The sequence below is a fragment of the Oryctolagus cuniculus genome, chromosome 5, assembly GCF_051225735.1.
Source record: "Oryctolagus cuniculus isolate XC-2025 breed Fujian yellow rabbit chromosome 5, ASM5122573v1, whole genome shotgun sequence".
Taxonomy (NCBI): Eukaryota; Metazoa; Chordata; class Mammalia; order Lagomorpha; family Leporidae; genus Oryctolagus; species Oryctolagus cuniculus.
Genome location: NC_142871.1, coordinates 36,312,219 through 36,329,802, shown reverse-complemented (window position 1 = coordinate 36,329,802; position 17,584 = coordinate 36,312,219). Strand labels below are relative to the sequence as shown.

The following is a 17,584-nucleotide window of genomic DNA, read 5'->3' as shown; positions in this document are numbered from 1 at the left end:
TCATTTTCTCATCCTTCTCTTTGTTCTGTTATGTACTCCAAAAATAACTATTCTTCTTTCATTTCCTTTTCTCCTTTCCTTACAAAAGCTTTCTATTTTCTCCCAGATTGTTACTTTCTTTTGCTTTGCTTCTTTTACCAAGGGAGCCTCTTGAGAACAGTTTAATCTATTCAGTCTTGGGAGAGATCTCAAAGTGTGTGGGAGCAATTTGCCAAAGTAGATTTTATCTTGACCAGACTGTTGGATTTGCCAAACATGTTAGTGTCCCCCTAGTTAATATTTCATCTCCCAAGTCAAAGCAGGAGCCACTTTACCTCCTAGAATGATGTTAAATGGCTGATGTGGCTGTTCTTGCTATTACAGAAAACTGCGTCAAGAGTTGGTCCGGATAGCACCCGATGCTACACTATTCTGTCCACACACATTGATCGCTACTTGTTCCATTTAGGGAGAATGTTTTTCTTTTTTTTTAATATTTATTTATTTATTTATGAGGAAGAGTGAGAAACAGAGAAAGGTCCTTTATCCTCTGGTTCACTCCCCAAATGGCTGAAATAGCCATAACTGGGGCGATCTGAAGCCAGGAGCCAGGAGCTCTTGCATGGGCCCAAGCGCTTGGGCCATCTTCCACTGCCTTCCCAAGCCATTAGCAAAGAGCTGGATCAGAAGAGGAGTGACTGGGACATGAACTGGCACCCATACACAATACTGGCACTGCAGGTGGAGGCTTAGCCTACTATGCCACAGCACCAGCTCCAGGGAGAATATCTTTCAAGTGCAGTCTCTAGTTTTCTTTTTCTATAATAAAACTTAATTACAACAGAGACTGTTCAAGGTTTATGAGTCATGTAGAATATACATCAATAACAAGCATTCAGGTATTTATCTATTTGCTTTCATTTACCAATTGTAAGCTTCATGCCTAAACTGGGTCGAAATTAGTGCCGAATGAAGTGCACGCAGGAAACAACATCATATCTTTGCTTTTAATAGGTTGTGACTCTGCCAAGAAGCAATATTCCTTAATGTGGAAAATGTTTAAAATGACAAACATTAGGTCAACCAGGAGATTATCATCAATAGTGACAGGTTATTTTGATGGCATATGTCCTTAATGTTATATGATGGTAATGAGTTTTTACGTCTATAGTCATCCTTTCCCAAATCCATAACCCCAGTATAATCATGAGAAAAATATCAGATAAATTCTCATTGTGTAATATGCTGCAACATATCTGACTAGTACTCTTCAAAAATACCAAGGTTGGTGAAAGCATTTGGCGCAGAGATGCTGCCTGGGACACCTGCACCACATAGTGGAGGCCTGGGTTTGAGTCCAGGCTTTGCTTCTGATCCAGCCCACTATTAATGTGCACCCTGGGAGGCAGCAAGTAATGACTCATGTATTCAGGTCTCTGCCATTCATGTGGGACACATGGATAGAATACCAGGCTCTTGACTTTGGCTTGGCCAAGCCATAGCTGTTGTAGATATTTGGGGAATGAATAAAGGGTCGTAATCTCCCTCTCTTTTGCTCTCTCTCTCATATGTTTTTGTTTGTTTGCCTTTCAAATAAGTAATAATAACTACTGATAACACTAAAGAAAAATATGTCTGGGTCATCATAAATAAGGACAATATGAGAAACCATCATGTCCAGAAGACCATGAAAAGAAATGATAAGCAAAGGTAATATGGTGTCCTAAATGGGGTATTGGGAAAGAAAAAAAATTCAGTAGAGAAAATGAGGAAATCTGAAGAACTGATGGATTTTTTAATGATTCATTAATAATCTATAATGTTTTGATATTGGTTCATTAATTGTAATAAATGTACCATTACTAATTTAAGATATTAATAATAGGAGAAATTGGTTGTGAGTTATATAGAACTCTGTATTATCTTTACAACTTTTCTGCAAATCTAAAACTGTTCTAAAATAAAAAGATTCTGTAAGCAGATAAGGTACACAATTTCTGCTTGATGGAATCTTTATCCTTTGTTTGGACCTTAAGTTACAAAAGAAGTTTTTGTAGGAGTGAAAAATTGGAATGGATTTTTCATGCTGAGAAAATATAATAAGCAAATAATCAGAATGTGTATGGATTGTTCAGGGAATATGAAGAGAAAACAATGAAACAACCACAGGAGTAGTTACCCCTTCAAACCTCCGTAAGGTTATCATCCAAACATTTTCACTGCTGCCTTTTCCTGTCTCTTCCAGAGAATCATCTCCATATTTGGGGACAGTGTTATTTTCATCTCTCTGCTTAGGATTTGACTCCATAATTGTTTTGTCTTCTAAGCCAACATTACCTCAATGAGATTTTATAAAATAATCATCATATAAAATGACCTAGGAAAAAAATTTCTGCACCAATGATAATTCAGAATGGGTGATTCTATAACCTGCTCTTGGAGAACAGCATTGCACATTGTCATAGTAAAGACTCAGAGAAGTCCTGTTTTAACAATAACTTGTCCAACTTTAAGTATTCATCTTAGAACTTTATTTAACCATGGAGACCTCTTTGGAATATTTGGTCAAATAGCATTCCAAGGAACCATTTAGGGAATATTGGTTAACATCAACAACTTAGTACATATCAAATTAATTCTTCATTTTATATAGATCTTTTTGGTTTTTCATTTTTTATTTACTCAGTTGAATTTATACTTCTAAAGAGTGGAAGTGGGGGGCCAGTATTGTGGTACAGCAGGTGAAACTGCCATCTCATAGTACAGTGCCAATTTGAGTTCTAGCTACTCCATTTCTGATGTGACTCCCTGATAATGCATGTGAGAAAGCAGTGGAAGGCTGGCACCATGGCTCAGTAGGCTAATCCTCCACCTGCGGCACCAGCACCTCGGGTTCTAGTCCCGGTTGGGGTGCCGGTTCTGTCCCGGTTGCTCCTCTTCCAGCTCAGCTCTCTGCTGTGGCCCGAGAAGGCAGTGGAGGATGGCCCAAGTGCTTGGACCCTGCACCCGCATGGGAGACCAGGAGGAAGCACCTGGCTCCTGGCTTCGGATCAGGGCTGCGCACCAGCTGTAGCGGCCATTTGGAAGTGAACCAATGGAAGGAAGACCTTTCTCTCTGTCTCTCTCTCTCTCTCACTGTCTAACTATGCCTGTCAAAAAAAAAAAAAGGTGGGGGGGGGAGAAAACAGTGGAAAGATGCCCCAAGAACTGGTGTGTGACATCCATGTGGAAGACCAAGATGGAGTTCTGGGCACCTGCCTTCAACCTGGTCCTGTCCCATCCAGTGTGGAATTTGGGGAGTGGCACAGTAGATGACTTGTTTGGTTTTAATTTTAATATATAAATTAAATGATTTGTAACATGTGGTCAGTGAGGGGAAAGTCCTTTGCCCTCTGTTGCCCTTCCACAAGCAGCTTTAGCAAGTGGGTTTTCCACTGTGTTATCTCTCAGCATCTGAATTTGGTAGAAAAATGTTTAAACACATTGGAATTTATTTTACATAAGTAATTCTAGATTCCAAAGAGATAGTTGCAGGCTTTGGTTTGATGCCTCGTTTGTTAGAGTCAAGGGTGTTATGATTTGCCCGATATTTGATATTTCTTTAGTGATTCCAAATTGGTTTCTGAATTCCATCTGAATTACACAGACTTCTGTATCAAGGAGAAGGAAGATCCAGGAAGAGAGGACTTCAGTGTTGTTAATGGAGGGAAGGCCGTGCACTATGGAGGAAGGAGGACATTGTTATTGGGTTCCTGCCCCTTGAAGTAATCTGCAAAATGCAATCTAACAAGTAAAAATAAAACTTATTACCAAATCCTCCCACAGGGTTTACTCTACAAACCATAAGACAGTGAACTGAGGGAAAAAACACAGAGAAAATAATCAAGGTCTTCTCAATGACCTCTCTGCCATCTTTTCCTTAAAATTTTCCCTTCATATTATTCACCTTTTTCCAGCCAATGACCACTTATTAGATATGTGCTATGTGGCACATATTTTAACAGTGCAGGAGAAGGGAAGGAATGAGACTCAACCACTTCAACAGAGGTTCCAGGTGTGCGTGAATATTTGTGATGATAAGCACAGTCAGGCAGTCTGATCTTGGGACTTCTTGCCACAGTGCACATGGAGTCAGCACCAGGGACAGAGTCTCAAACACTGGTAATGGCCCGGTCATTCAAAGACTAGCTGTAATTTCTAGATAGTCAGCAAAAATTCATTGACTAAAACCTAATAAAAGCCTAATCAAGAGTAATTAAATTCTCACCAGTAGGGTCATCCTCCATCAGATGATCAGATCCAAGTCACCATGAAGAGCCAGGGAAGGTGCGGCAGGGAGTATTGTGATTAATTTTAGCTACCACAACACACACAAAACATGTGAGGTGGCAGGTGTTTGACCTAGAGGTTAGGACTCTGGTTGGGGTGTCTGCATCCCATATTGGAATACCTGGGTTTCAGCCCTGCCTCTGTATCTTGAGTCAGCTTCTGCTAATGCAGTCCTGAGAGGGAGCAGGTAAGGACTCAGTGGTTGCATTCCTGACTCCTGTAGAGGAGATCTTTATCGAGTTCCTGGTTCCTGGGTTTGATCTGGCCAAGAAGGTATTTGGGAGGTGGAGCAGAAGATATTCATGTGTTCACTCTCTTCCTCCCTCTCTCTCTTTCAATTGAAACAAAAATTTAAAAAAAAAAAAGCACAAACCCCAATCATCTTGGTGCACATCAGAATGGAGATCAGCTGCTGTCCCTACTTCAATAGTTACTGAATAAAATCCATATTCAATGCTTCAACTAATGACCAACTCTGACAAGAAATAAACATAACAATGCGAGCAAAAACACATCATCTGCATTGTCCCCAGTATATTACATCATTCATTTCTGCAAACGATGGCAGTGTCCAACCAAACACAGCTGAGGTGAGTTCTTCAAATTCTACTCATGGAAAAGAGGCAGGCAGTTTCCTGGAAGGCAGACAGATGCTATATAATGGCGAAAGTGTTGCTTCTTAAGTGGTGAGCCCATGGAACCTCAGCCATAACAGCCTGATGTAAATACACACACCCATCTCCTTGCAGATGCCCACTTTACCAAGAAGCTACTGGGCCTTGTTCAGCAGTCGTGTAACTACAAGCAGTTTTGGAAAGGGTTCAGTGAGGCCATCAAGACCCTCAACAGAGACACTTCTGAGGTCATTGTGATGGCTGCAGATGCTAATCCCCTGGCAATCATCTTGCAGCTTCGCCTGCTTTCTGAAGACAAGAATGTGCCCTATGGGTTTGTGTACTCCAAGCAGGCCCTGGGGAGGGCCTATGGGGTCTCTGGGCCTGTCAATGCCCATTTCGTCACCATCAAAGAGAGTTCACAACTGAAGCAGCAGATCCAGGCCTTTCAGCCAACCATTGAAAAACTCCAAGTATAAACCTGTGACCTCTGCCACGCCCTCCACACTGACTGCTCCTGCTGAAGTCTGAGGTTGTGTATCATAAAGTCTATGTTAGAGTGTAGTATTTTCAGCTGCTTTCTGTTATAGAATTTTGTAGTATTGAATCTGATCTCTGGATTTTTGTATTTTGATTTTGTTTTTCTCTCCATCTCAGGTTCCACCCTTTCTTTTTGCCATCTCTTTATCCTCCCTTGTGAATAATAAAGTAACGCCCCAAACAGGTAGAGGCAGCATTCGCAGGCAGGAAGAGCAGGAGAAACTTGACTGAGCTAAGACAGAGACCTGGTTCCAACTTTTATCCTTTGACTTTCTACTGTGTGCAGGGTATCATGGGAGTGAACACTGGCCCTTTTGCCTGGCCTACATAATCATTGCATACATGTGAAAATGAGCAAGGGGTTTCCTTTGCTCTCCTGGGAACTGTGTACTGATTAGGGAGGAAGCACACATTCTCTGAGGTAGTTAGACTTATGTCCAAGCACTATGTACTAATGTATCCCTGCTGTTTGCTTTTAATGTGACATTGAGTTCTCAACTCAACCTCCACAGTGCCTGGGGTTTGAATGGGATTCCATGGGCAACTGGGTGAATGAGACAAGGCAGTTGATCAAAGTCTTGAAGGATTTGAGGGTGGCAAGGGCAAAGATGCTGGAATAAAAGATTCTGGGAAAATCATAGAGACCTGGCTGGGAGCCACAGTGCAACTGGTAGAATCCAGGGAAGCATTTTCTCTCCAGTAAAGAGGGCAATCTTCAGTGGACACTTGGCACCACATCTGAGGGCTTGTATTCTGTCTCCTACCACAATGGGTCACATGGATTCATTATCACATGAGACTGCTAATGTGTCATTCATCCTTGTGAGCATCCTAATAAAAATATATTCATATTTTTAAAAAGTGCTTTAAACCTCAGGTTTCTTTTTGATGACTGTGTGAATAAGGAGAGCATTTTAATTTATCTGAATGACACCTGTTTGTAAAGATTTAAGTTCAGTAGAGATAACTTCTTTTTTTTAATAGTTTTTTTTTATGCACTACTTCAGTTTACAATGTATTTCTCTACTTTTCTACATATTGGGAAATAACTGTATTTAAACATCAATTCAAATGACTCCTCTTTTTAAAATATTTATTGACATTCATTTATTTGTAAGACTCAAACATTCATTTTTTAGCCATCCATTTTATAAGGTCTAATGACCAAACTCTGCATCCTGGAAAGTCCTTCAGAATAGAGTTAGATTCCCATCTTGAAGAGAATAGAGAAATGAGAGAACAAGTAAAGTTTCCCAGATCACTTGCTGTCAATAACTTAATAGCAAATAAAAACTTAGCAAGCAATTTTAACTTAAATAGCAACTTACAAAACCATTTATTAAAAGTCCAATGCCTTCTATAAATTCCAAGACAAGAGTACATGCATTTGGAAAGATCTCTAAAATATCTAACACAGTGTAACTTGTTTGACCATCAAACCCAAGCACAAACATGTCAATGACTCAAACATTTTTAGTTTCTCTCTACCAACAAATTTAAAACGTCTGATGCAGAGATTTACTTAGGTCATGTGAACCAAAAAAAGTATCTTTGGCTAATTTAACAATCTTATCTATAAGCCAAATAAAACAGAGCTTTAATAAATTTTCCAGTGCAGACATACAATATGTACACACGTATAACATAATATACAAGTGGCCAGGTAGGATAAGTAACATTGCAGGCAGAACTGTAAACTTCCTTCAAAAGATGCCAACTGCCTTCTATTGAGGCCAGCTCTCCTCCCAGGCCAGCTAGGTGATGGGAGTCAACAAGGTGCTATCCTTAAGGAGTTTCACACCTCCCTTGTTTGCTTCTTCCAGCACTGCATGTGAAGAGACAGGTAGGTCTGCCCAGGCCTTCAAGCCCACCTGATTATATCAAGACCCTCCTGTCAGTTTCTATTTGCCTCTCAATGAGAAAATTTCCTCATAGTTTAGACAGTACCTTTCTTATGTCCTCTAGTAATGACTCTGTCCTTTGTTTGAGACCCTGTGAGTTGAATCTGCTTGTTGGATTTGTTTTCCCCAACTTGAAACAGTGGAATTCTAGATGGTCATGCACGTGAAACCTCAGATGGAAGCAGTTTCTGCAAGCTGGCGTTGTGTCCCCCTTGAGAGGCCACTTGCTGGAACTCTGTCTTGACTGCTGTTCCCCAAATGTTGTCAATCTGGTTGTCAATCTGATTTTCAAGTTTGTTTCCTCCAAAATGGTGCTTAAAAACCCCACTACCACCAGCCCCTTCAGGTTTTGCCTCTCTTGGAGCTCCACTCTATGCCACTCAGGCTGGAGGTCTCTGACTCTAATAAATCTTGCTCTTAAATACTTTGAAATGCTTTCTCTCTGTCTTGTCCGCTTGAAAATTCTTCTTCCATGTGAGACAAAGAACCGAGGTTATCTTTTCTCTGCCATCATTTCACCCATAAAAATCAATTCAAATTGAAGAAAGGTCCTAATTTGATCCAGATTGTACAGACAGCAAACGGTGGAGCAGAGATTCAAACATAAGTTTGATTTGGAAAGTCATTAGATCCTACTGCAATGTTTTCATATCACAGTGTAGTTGTTGCAGAAATTTTGTAATTTCTTTTATGCTTATCACCACTTTAGATTTACTATAGCCTCATTGCACCTCCCAACAGATCAAGTTTGATGATTTCAGAAAGAAACAGACATAGGAATATATTATAAATCTTGATGTTTATTTAATTCGGTTTGTTTTTCAATGATTTTTTTAAAAGGTAGAGCAAGGATGAGAGGGAGGGAGAGAGAGAGCGAGAGAGAGAGAGAGAGCGAGAGTTTCCATCTGCTGGTTCCCTCCCTAAAAAGTTGCAACAGCCAGGGCTGGGCCAGGTGAAAATAAAAGGATCTGGTAACTCCATCAAGGTCTCCCATGTGGGTGGCAAAGGCCATGTTCTGCTACCTTCCCAGGTGCATTAGCAGGGAGCTGGACTGGAAGCAGAGCACCAGGGCTCAAACCTGTGCTGTGATGGGAGATGCCAGCATTGCAAGCAGTATCTTAACCCATTGTACCACAGTGCCAGCGTTCCTGTCTCGTTTTTCATGCTAGTCCTATTCACAGGTTTATTAGTGATAATAATAAACCATTTTTCCTCTAATATCTCAGGGACACAATGAATATGTTAAGAGCTTTTAAGTAAGGATACAAGGTAAATTACTGAGTCTCTAGCACAAAGTTGGTAACATCCATTTCACAGGGTTTACCGGCATTAAGCGAGATTCAGAACATTATAGGTCTCAACAAATGTTAGCTCCTCCCCTTTGATTCCTTCCAGATTGAGCCCCCTTCTGTCTAAGGCATCCCTCTCCATCCAACAGAAAACAAGAGAGGTACAAGATATACAGCCACTTTCTGCTTCTGTGAAAGTAATTAATACAAATTGCCACTTTGAGAGGCAATGGGGGATGCTTACTTCCAAGATGGGGACTGCCATGACCAGTGAATTAGAAAGTAAAAGATTTTATTTAAATGTGAATTTTAAATTAATGCCTAAATATGCATTGTAAATTATAGTTATTATATCTAAGAGTGTTTCAAGCTTTCTAATGTTTCAAAATTATATATGCTAACATACATTCCAATTTATAATTTATCTGCCAAATAATAATAATTCTTAATACATATCAAAAAAGAAAGAGTAATTTCTTTCAAAGAAAAAGATTAAAAATACATAGAAAAATTTTACAAAATAGAGGTTATCTTTCCATCTGTCTGTATTTATATTTACTACTATAAGCAATGGAACAAACCCACTGATAAGACTTGCACTTTTAAACATTATTACTGACTTTATAAAACATTATTACTGTTTAATGGCTAATAATGAATGTTGACATATGAACTATTTTTAGAACATACTCACTCATTCATTGTCTTTTACTTATTGATATTGGTATATCTGTATCTGCATCTATTTATGTATTTGAATTCCAGAGATTTCAAACTAATATATGAAAAGTTTTTCCAAATAAGCCATTAGTAATTCTTAAAAATTCTGTAAGTTGGGGGCTGCATTGTGGTTCAGTGGGTGAATGCTGCCATCCTATATCAGAGTGTCTGTTATAGTCCATTCTGCTTTGCTTTTGATTCAGTTCCTTACTAATTTGGTTGAGCAACAGCAAGAGGAAGTATTTGGGACCCTGCAATCTATGTGGGAGACTGAGATAGAGATCCAGGCTCCTGGCTTTGGCCTATACCAGCCCTGGCTGTGTGACCATTTGGAAAGTGAACCAGTGAAGGGAAGATCTCTGATTCTCCCTCCCACGCTCCTGCGCTCACTCTCTCTCTACCTTTTAAGTTAATCTCTAAATATTTAAAAAATTATATAAGAAACATTAAAGTAGGGTGATTAGAGATCTTTAGGAAAATATTCATGGAGAAGACAGAAGCAGGATGTACATAAAAGGTTTTAGCAACTTTACTAGTCATAGCTGATACAAGAAACACTTGTTTCAATTCTGATCAAGTATGTAGCACAGGTACTTGTTTTTCCAAAGAAAATCACCTGCTGTTATACCTGAAACTATATTAGATCTTGTTTGTGTACTAAAACTTTGAGAGGAAGGGCCAGCACCATGGCTCACTTGGTTAATCCTCCTCCTGTGGCTCCAGCATCCCATATGGGCACCGGATTCTAGTTCCAGTTGCTCCTCTTCCAGGGCAGCTCTCTGCTGTGGCCCAGGAGGGCAGTGGAGGATGGCCCAAGTGCTTGGGCCCCTGCACCTGCATGGAAGACCAAGAAGAAGCACCTGGCTCCTGGCTTCGGATAGGGGCAGCACCGGCCATAGCAACCAATTGGGGAATGAACCAACGGAAGGAAGAACTCTCTCTCTTTCTCTCTCTCACTGTCTATAACTCTACCTGTCAAAAAAATTATGAAAAGTGGCTGCTGCCTTGTGTGGCACAGTCAAGACAAGAAATCAGAAATCCAGATCTGGTTAGTTGTTGTAAAATAAGCAATGAACAAGGAGCTAAATGCTTATAAAGTGTTTTGATATCCAATGAATATTTAAAATATGACTTCACACTGTTCCTATACCTACTATGAAAGCATTGAATAAGGGGAGTGCTTTATCTCTTTCCAACTTAAGAACTTGTCTTTCTCCTCCACTTAAAAGCACTGCCCTTTAAGTCTTTCCACAATCTTATGAGACCACAAACCTATGTCCACAGGAACATCCATCCCTTGCATACATTAAGTAGAAGGAAGAGTCATTCTTGGTATAGATCAACAGTGGATGTCCGTGGTGAGAAGATTTCCCGACTCAGGATGAGTTTCAGTGCCTTCCTGAACCATCGGTAAGAAAAGACATAGATGATGGGGTTGCAGGCTGAATTGAAGTAAGCAAACCAGATAAATATGTCAAAGACCAGTGGTGGTGTGATAAAGTTAAGGAGGCTGTCGACCATCGTATCCACAGTAAAAGGGAGCCAGCACAAGAGGTATATGCCCACAGCAATGACCAGGGTCTTGGCAGCCTTTCTCTCATTCTTGGCAACCCCAGACAAGCTCTTGCTTAAAGTTCTTAGCTGCTGAGCCTGCCTGGTAGCAACCACAAAGATCTTCACATACAAGCTGATCATGATCAGACAGGGGAAGAAGAAAACAGGGAAGTTCAACCAGCCCCAAAACTTATTGAATAGCAGCTGGCAACTGCCCACACACGGCATCTCTTTGAGCCACTGGCTGAATCCCATCTTTATTACATCTGTGTAGAGGAAGAAGGCAGTGTAAGCTGCTGGCACCCCCCACCCTGCTAGGATGTACCTGAGTGTTGCTCTGATGGTGAACTTGGAGGGATAGAGCAGAGGGTCACAGATGGCACAGTGGCGGTCAATGGAGATGAAACAGAGATGGAAGATGGAGGTGAGGCAGAAGACGGTGTCCAGGTAAGTGTGCAGGTGGCAGAGGAAGTCCCCAAAGAACCAGCAGCTCTCCACGGAGCGGATGGTGCTGAGTGGCAATACAAGTAGGCCCAGCAACATGTCAGCCAGAGCCAGGGAAAGCAGCAAGAAGTTGGTGGGAGTGTGAAGGGCTTTAAAGTAGGACACAGAAAATACCACAAACAAATTCCCTAGGACTATAATCAGCACGCCTATTGCACAGGCCAGGTAGATAGCCAGTTGGATACCCAGGGGATGGACTGTCCTGGGGCAAGACCCATTTACCTGGTAGCAAAATGCAGCAGGGTGCTCCTCAGCACCTTGGATGAGGACAGCTCTCATTTATTGCTGTTACTCTTCCTCTCTCTGAGAAGTGGCCACGATCCCCAGTGAACAGAAATGTCTTTGCTAAACAGTGAGAAAGTGAGAGAAAGAAAAGGAAACTGAAGGGCAACTTAAACCTGGTACAATTTCCCTAGCTACTGAATTAAATGTGCCCTGAAAAACCAAATAAAGTATAGAATTTTATCCTTGGTTTGTCTGGTTAGGCACTTCGTAATCTAGACAGTCTCATTAAGGAAGGAAAAAGAATGTAAGCCAAATGTTTCCTCAAAAAAGAAAAAAAAGGCTGACAATGTTGTAGCTGCAGACAAAATATGAAAATGGTGCCTGTTTCATGTTAATGAGGCATTTGTCAAACGTTAAATGTGATTTAAAATTGTGAGTCTGAATGAAGTAATCAATTAATTCTTGTTAAATGAATCGTTTCTTATGGAAGGAGTAACCTCTACTCCTTGCTTCAAGAATTAAATAAATTGACAATAAAATAAGTAGATTATGGTTTTTAACTATACATTCACACTTTGCAGCAGCACACACATAATTAAAAGGATAAGAAGCTGTCCTTTTTTTAGTTTTGTGTGCTGCACATTTTCTAAAGTTAGCATCCAGTGATTACATACCTTGAGATAATTATCTGACATGAAAAATAAGTTTATTTATTATAATGCTAGGCTGTGAACTATTAAACAAGTTATAATAAATTGAGTTCAGGGTTTCTAAGCTACTTACACAGGTAAGAATCAGAATTGCTTCATGGGAGGAAGTCTTTGTTGCAGCCGGAGGATGTGAGGAATGTAGAATCCTCTCCTATCTGTAAAGATGACAGGTGTGCGATCAGTTAATGTTTTTATACTCCCAATAAAAACTTTCATCCATGTGGCATGATACAAATGAGCAGTGAAAGGGTACCAAGGGACCTAGTTTGGACTAATCACAAGTCTCAATGGTTTAGGTTTCCTTCTCAATACAGGATCATTTACCATGACAACTAGAGATGAAATGAAAAGAACTAGATTCAGATATTTCCTTTCTTTCACTCCTGAGTTCTAAGCTACTCCTGAGGATATTCTTAATTAAGAATTACTAAATTAAGTAAAAGAATATATATTATGTAATATATATTCTTTTACTTAATTTCACTGATAGTGAGTTCTACATATCCTGTTGCTTTAGTATAGTTTCTGTCCATTTCTTTCAACATGAGAAATAGTTGAGAATAAATCAACATGAGCCCTTTGACTTGTAAGGGGGAGCTTTGTGACCCTCACATGGTATTTATCATTATGTTTTTTTTAACTTCTATGTTTTGTGAGAGTTAAAGAAATTGAATTAGATGAAATGGTTCATCTGGAGGCAGAATAAAATCCTGTTTTATCATTTTCTGTGCCATCAGGTCAGCTCCCTTTTGTTTCCCCATTGGTCCATGCAATTTTATCCATATGTCTCTACTTCGTAGGGACACTACTAGGGAAAACGGCTTGTTGAATCATACTCTGTTTTCTCTGTTTCTTGGTCTCCTAGGAGCTGGGTGTCTCTTTATGGGCTGGAGAAATCCTTTCACAATATAAATCAAAGCTGTTGTGCAAATGACAGAATTCTAAAGGTGGTAACAGGTTACATTAATCAGAGGTGCCTGTCCAAGTAGTTGAGACAGAATCAAAAGAAGGAGGGAGGTTGGTATGCACTCTGTTTTTCACCTCAGAGCTCTGACTAAGCCTAGTGCTTTCCAAAGCTCCCCATAGTCTGATAACTTCTGTACAAGTGGCCTTTTGTCAACTCCATGTTTGTGGAAACATGGTTCCAACACCAGAACTTAATCACACTGAGGAAGCATTCTGCACTAACCTGTGAGTAACTCCTTAGCTTAAAAGACATAAATCTCATATAATCAGCTAGGGAATCCTATGACTCCATGTTGAATTGACTAAAAATCTTATGAATACTACATAAAAATGTCTTAAAGGTTGAATGAAGGCTGCAGGAGGAAACTCCCACCAGATATTTTGCTCTGGAATAGATTATATAAAATTTAATTAAGTACACTATGTATCACGATTGTGTTTGGAAATGTAGAATTTTATAGAAAGTTGCTAGTTGTCTGATCTTTTTATCAGAGATTACCTATTCCCTCTGTGTCCAGTTTTCTTTGCATTAATTGAATATCACACAATTCATCACAAGTTTGCTGTAAAAATTAAAGAGCTAAAATTTATAAAATGCTATAAACAGTCCTTGGCATGTAGTAAATGAAGTAGGCAAGTAGAGCTTGAATTAATACATCTAGTCCAGCTGTTGAAGAACAATTTCGTTTTCCTTGATTTTTGTCTTTTTTTTTTCTTCATACTATTCGTTTGAACTCATTATTTAAAGTAGAGTTAATCATATGTGTGTAAAGTAAATTTCGAAAATAAATTTCAGTAAAAAATAAAACTGGGAATAAGACAGGGAGGAGGAATTTTGTAACCATAAAGCTGTATAGCTCTGCATTCATCCTACAGACTTACTTCTAAGGGTGCAGTTTAAAAACTTGTCATGGACTCCAAATCCCATTAAGCTGGTTGGTAAAAATGCTATCTTAATTGTTAAAGTGTTCATATAAATAGGATAAAATGTTAAAGGGATCATATAAATAAGATCAAATGTCTAGTACTAATAATAGATAGAATTAAAAGCTAAATCTGAATGTGTATTGACTAAATGGATGCCCCTCCTATTCAGTCCCTTGCATTAAGCAGTACAAACATCCTTGTTGAATTGCCAAAAAAGCAGGGAGACTTATCATGGAAAGAAAACTGTAAAATGCTGCTGCCTCCATAAGGCTGTCTATTGCCTCATCAAGTCCTGGAAAAGAGATAATTAAGCTTGAAGCCTGAGGAACTCCTCCTATTCCTTTGTCTCTTCAAAAAGAAGGGGGACTTTAGCCTCCAAATGTTGCCTTCAGGCTTAGGTATAGAGGAACTATCCGAAGTGATTAAATTACTGCCACAAGAAGAGAAGACACAGTGCTCTGCTAAGTATCTCAAAATATAATTTTTGACTCAAATACTATTATGCAATAACAGTAATTTACTGTTCTGTGATAATAATAATTTAATGAAATATCCCAGGACATAAAATGTTATATTCAAATTATCAAAAATACTGGCCTTGGGAATCTACACATATTCAACAGAACATATACATCAAGAAAGTACTAGGAACTAACAACAGAGATGTTGTTAAAAGTGATTTGGTGCCCATCAACGGTAGACTGGATAAAGAAATTATGGGATATGTACTCTTTAGAATACTATACCGCAGTAAGAAACAACGAAATCCAGTCATTTGCAACAAAATGGAGGAATCTGGAACACATCATGCTGAGTGAAGTAAGCCAGTCCCAAAGGGACAAATACCATATGTTCTCCCTGATCGGTGACAACTGACTGAACACCAAAAAGGAAACCTCCTGAAGTGAAATGGACACTATGGGAAACGGTGACTTGATCAGCATAGCCCTGACTGTTAATGAACAACTTAATACATTATCCCTCTTAGTAGTTTTTTTGTCTGTTCTACTTAATATGACTGGTTTAATTCTGTAATTAATACACATTTATTCTTAAGTGTTAAAAATTAACGGAAATGTGATCCCTGTTAAACATAAGAGTGGGAATAAGAGAGGGAAGAGATGTATAATTTGGGACATGCTCAAGCTGACTTGCCCCAAATGGTAGAGTTAAAAACATACCAGGGGATTCCAATTCAATCCCATCAAGGTGGCATGTACCAATGCCATCTCACTATTCCAAGTGATCAATTTCAGTTAGTCAATTGACTAAGAGTCAAAGGGAGCACATAAACAAGTCTAGTACCTGCTAACACTAACCGATGGAATAAATAAAAGGGAGAGTGATCCAACATGGGAAGTGAGATACTCAGCAGACTCATAGAATGGCAGATGTCCTAAATAGCACTCTGGCCTCAGAATCAGCCCTAAAGGCATTTGGATCTGGCTGAAAATCCCATGAGAGTATTTCAGGCATGGAAAGCCAAGATACTCTGGCAAAAGATCTCTGTGAGTGAGATCCCAGTGGAAAGAACAGGTCTTCAAAGAAGGAGGTACCTTTCTCTGAAGGGAGGAGAGAACCTCCACTTTGACTATGACCTTGTCTAAACAAGATAAGAATCGGAGAACTCAGAGGGCTTCCATAGCCTTGGAAACTCATGACTGGAGCATAGGGAGATTACTGATGCCATAGACAGGAGTGTCAATTGGTAAAGTCAACAACAGGAGTCACTGTGCACTTACTCCTCATGTAGGATCTCTGTCCTTAATGTGCTGTGCATTGAGATTTAATGCTATAACGAGTACTCAAACAATATATTTCACTTTGTGTTTCTATGGGGGTGCAAACTGTTGAAATCTTTACTTAATGTATACTAAACTGATCCTCTGCAAAAAAAAAAAAAAAAAAAAAAAAAAAAAAGAAATTATCAACTCCCAACTTGACTCTCACTGGGATTAAACATGACAATAGGTCTGATCTGATTTCATCTTCATTTAAAAAAAATCATCTATTATTTTTCACTTTATGTTTCTGTGTGGGAGCAAACTGTTGAAATCCTTACTTAATGTATACTAAGCTGATCTTCTGTATATTAAGATAATCGAAAATGAATCTTGATGTGAATGGAAGGGGAGAGGGAGTGGGAAAGGGGAGGGTAGTGGGTGGGAGGGACGGTATGTGGGGGAAGCCATTGTAATCCATAAATCGTACTTTGGAAATTTATATTCATTAAATAAAAGTTAAAAAAAAAGTGATTTGGGATAAGTAGTAATTTCCGTACAAACACACACACATACCCACAAAAGGCGAAAGGGTAGAGTCAAAAGAGCAAAAATGTCCATAAATCATTAATGATTTATGAACACAAATATTAGAAATTTTATGATGAAGGTGTTATATGTGGAATATGATGTCTTTTGGCCAGGTTAGAGGATGGAAGGAGAGTTTTGTTAAGCAAGTATCCGGATATTACTGCAAGAATTAATAAGCAATAAAATACACTGCACATTAAACTTATGGTTAACATTTTTTCTTTGTAATTCATCAGCATGTTAAAGTTATTATTATGAAAAGCTACTTTACTCCTGCAATAACAAGCAGAAGTTGATGAACAAATTGCTCCCAACACATATAAAAAGATTCTAAGGTTGTGAGTATGTTCTATTGGGTTGCAAATGAACTTCTAGCTAATATCTCCTTTTAAGAAATTTCTCAAAGAATCTTTTAATTTATAAGATGATCAGTAACATTTCTACATGATCAAACTTTGCCATAAAGCACCCAAATTATTGAGACATTAGGAAAGGGAAAAAAAAAGACTTCATTTCTATAGTCATTCTACATCCACGTAAAGATGTGTATTGGATGTTGCAAATGCTTCACGTTGAGTGCTGAAAATGCTTCTGAGTTAATGAATCATTTTATTTTATTTTAAGATATATTTATTTATTTGAAAGAGTTACACAGAGAGAGGAGAGGCAGAGAGAGAGAGAGGTCTTCCATCCAATGTTTCACTCCCCATTGGCTGCAATAACTGGAGCTGTGCCGATCTGAAGTCAGGAGCCAGGAGCCTTCTCCGGGCCTCACACGTGGGTGCATGAGCCCAAAGACTAAGGTGATCCATCACTGCTTTCCCAGGCCTTAGCAGAGAGCTGGATTGGGAGAGGAGCAGCCGGGTCTTGAACAGGCACTCATATGGGATGCCGGTGCTTCAGGCCAGGGCGTTAACCCACTGAGCCACAGCGCTGGCCCTATGAATCATTTTCTACTATGTGCTTCTGCTGGCATTGTCCCCAAGTTCCCTAGCACATGTGACCAAGAGCTTA

At 39.3% G+C, this 17,584-nt stretch overlaps 1 protein-coding gene and 1 pseudogene across 1 annotated transcript; one reads left to right on the top strand and one right to left on the bottom strand.

The window, feature by feature from the left end:
• Window positions 1–3,174: 3,174 nt before the first annotated feature.
• Window positions 3,175–5,401, top strand: LOC100355555 (NHP2-like protein 1 pseudogene; annotated as a pseudogene).
• A 5,294-nt stretch (window positions 5,402–10,695) lies between these two features.
• On the bottom strand, window positions 10,696–11,709 carry TAAR5 (trace amine associated receptor 5). The gene has a single exon (XM_002714823.4). The coding sequence runs from the start codon at window positions 11,707–11,709 to the stop codon at window positions 10,696–10,698; it is 1,014 nt and encodes a 337-aa protein (XP_002714869.3).
• Window positions 11,710–17,584: the final 5,875 nt, after the last annotated feature.

Coding starts and splice junctions, on each gene's coding strand:
- TAAR5 (XM_002714823.4), bottom strand. CDS start 11,709: ATGAGAGCTGTCCTCATCCAAGGTGCTGAGGAGCACCCTGCTGCATTT.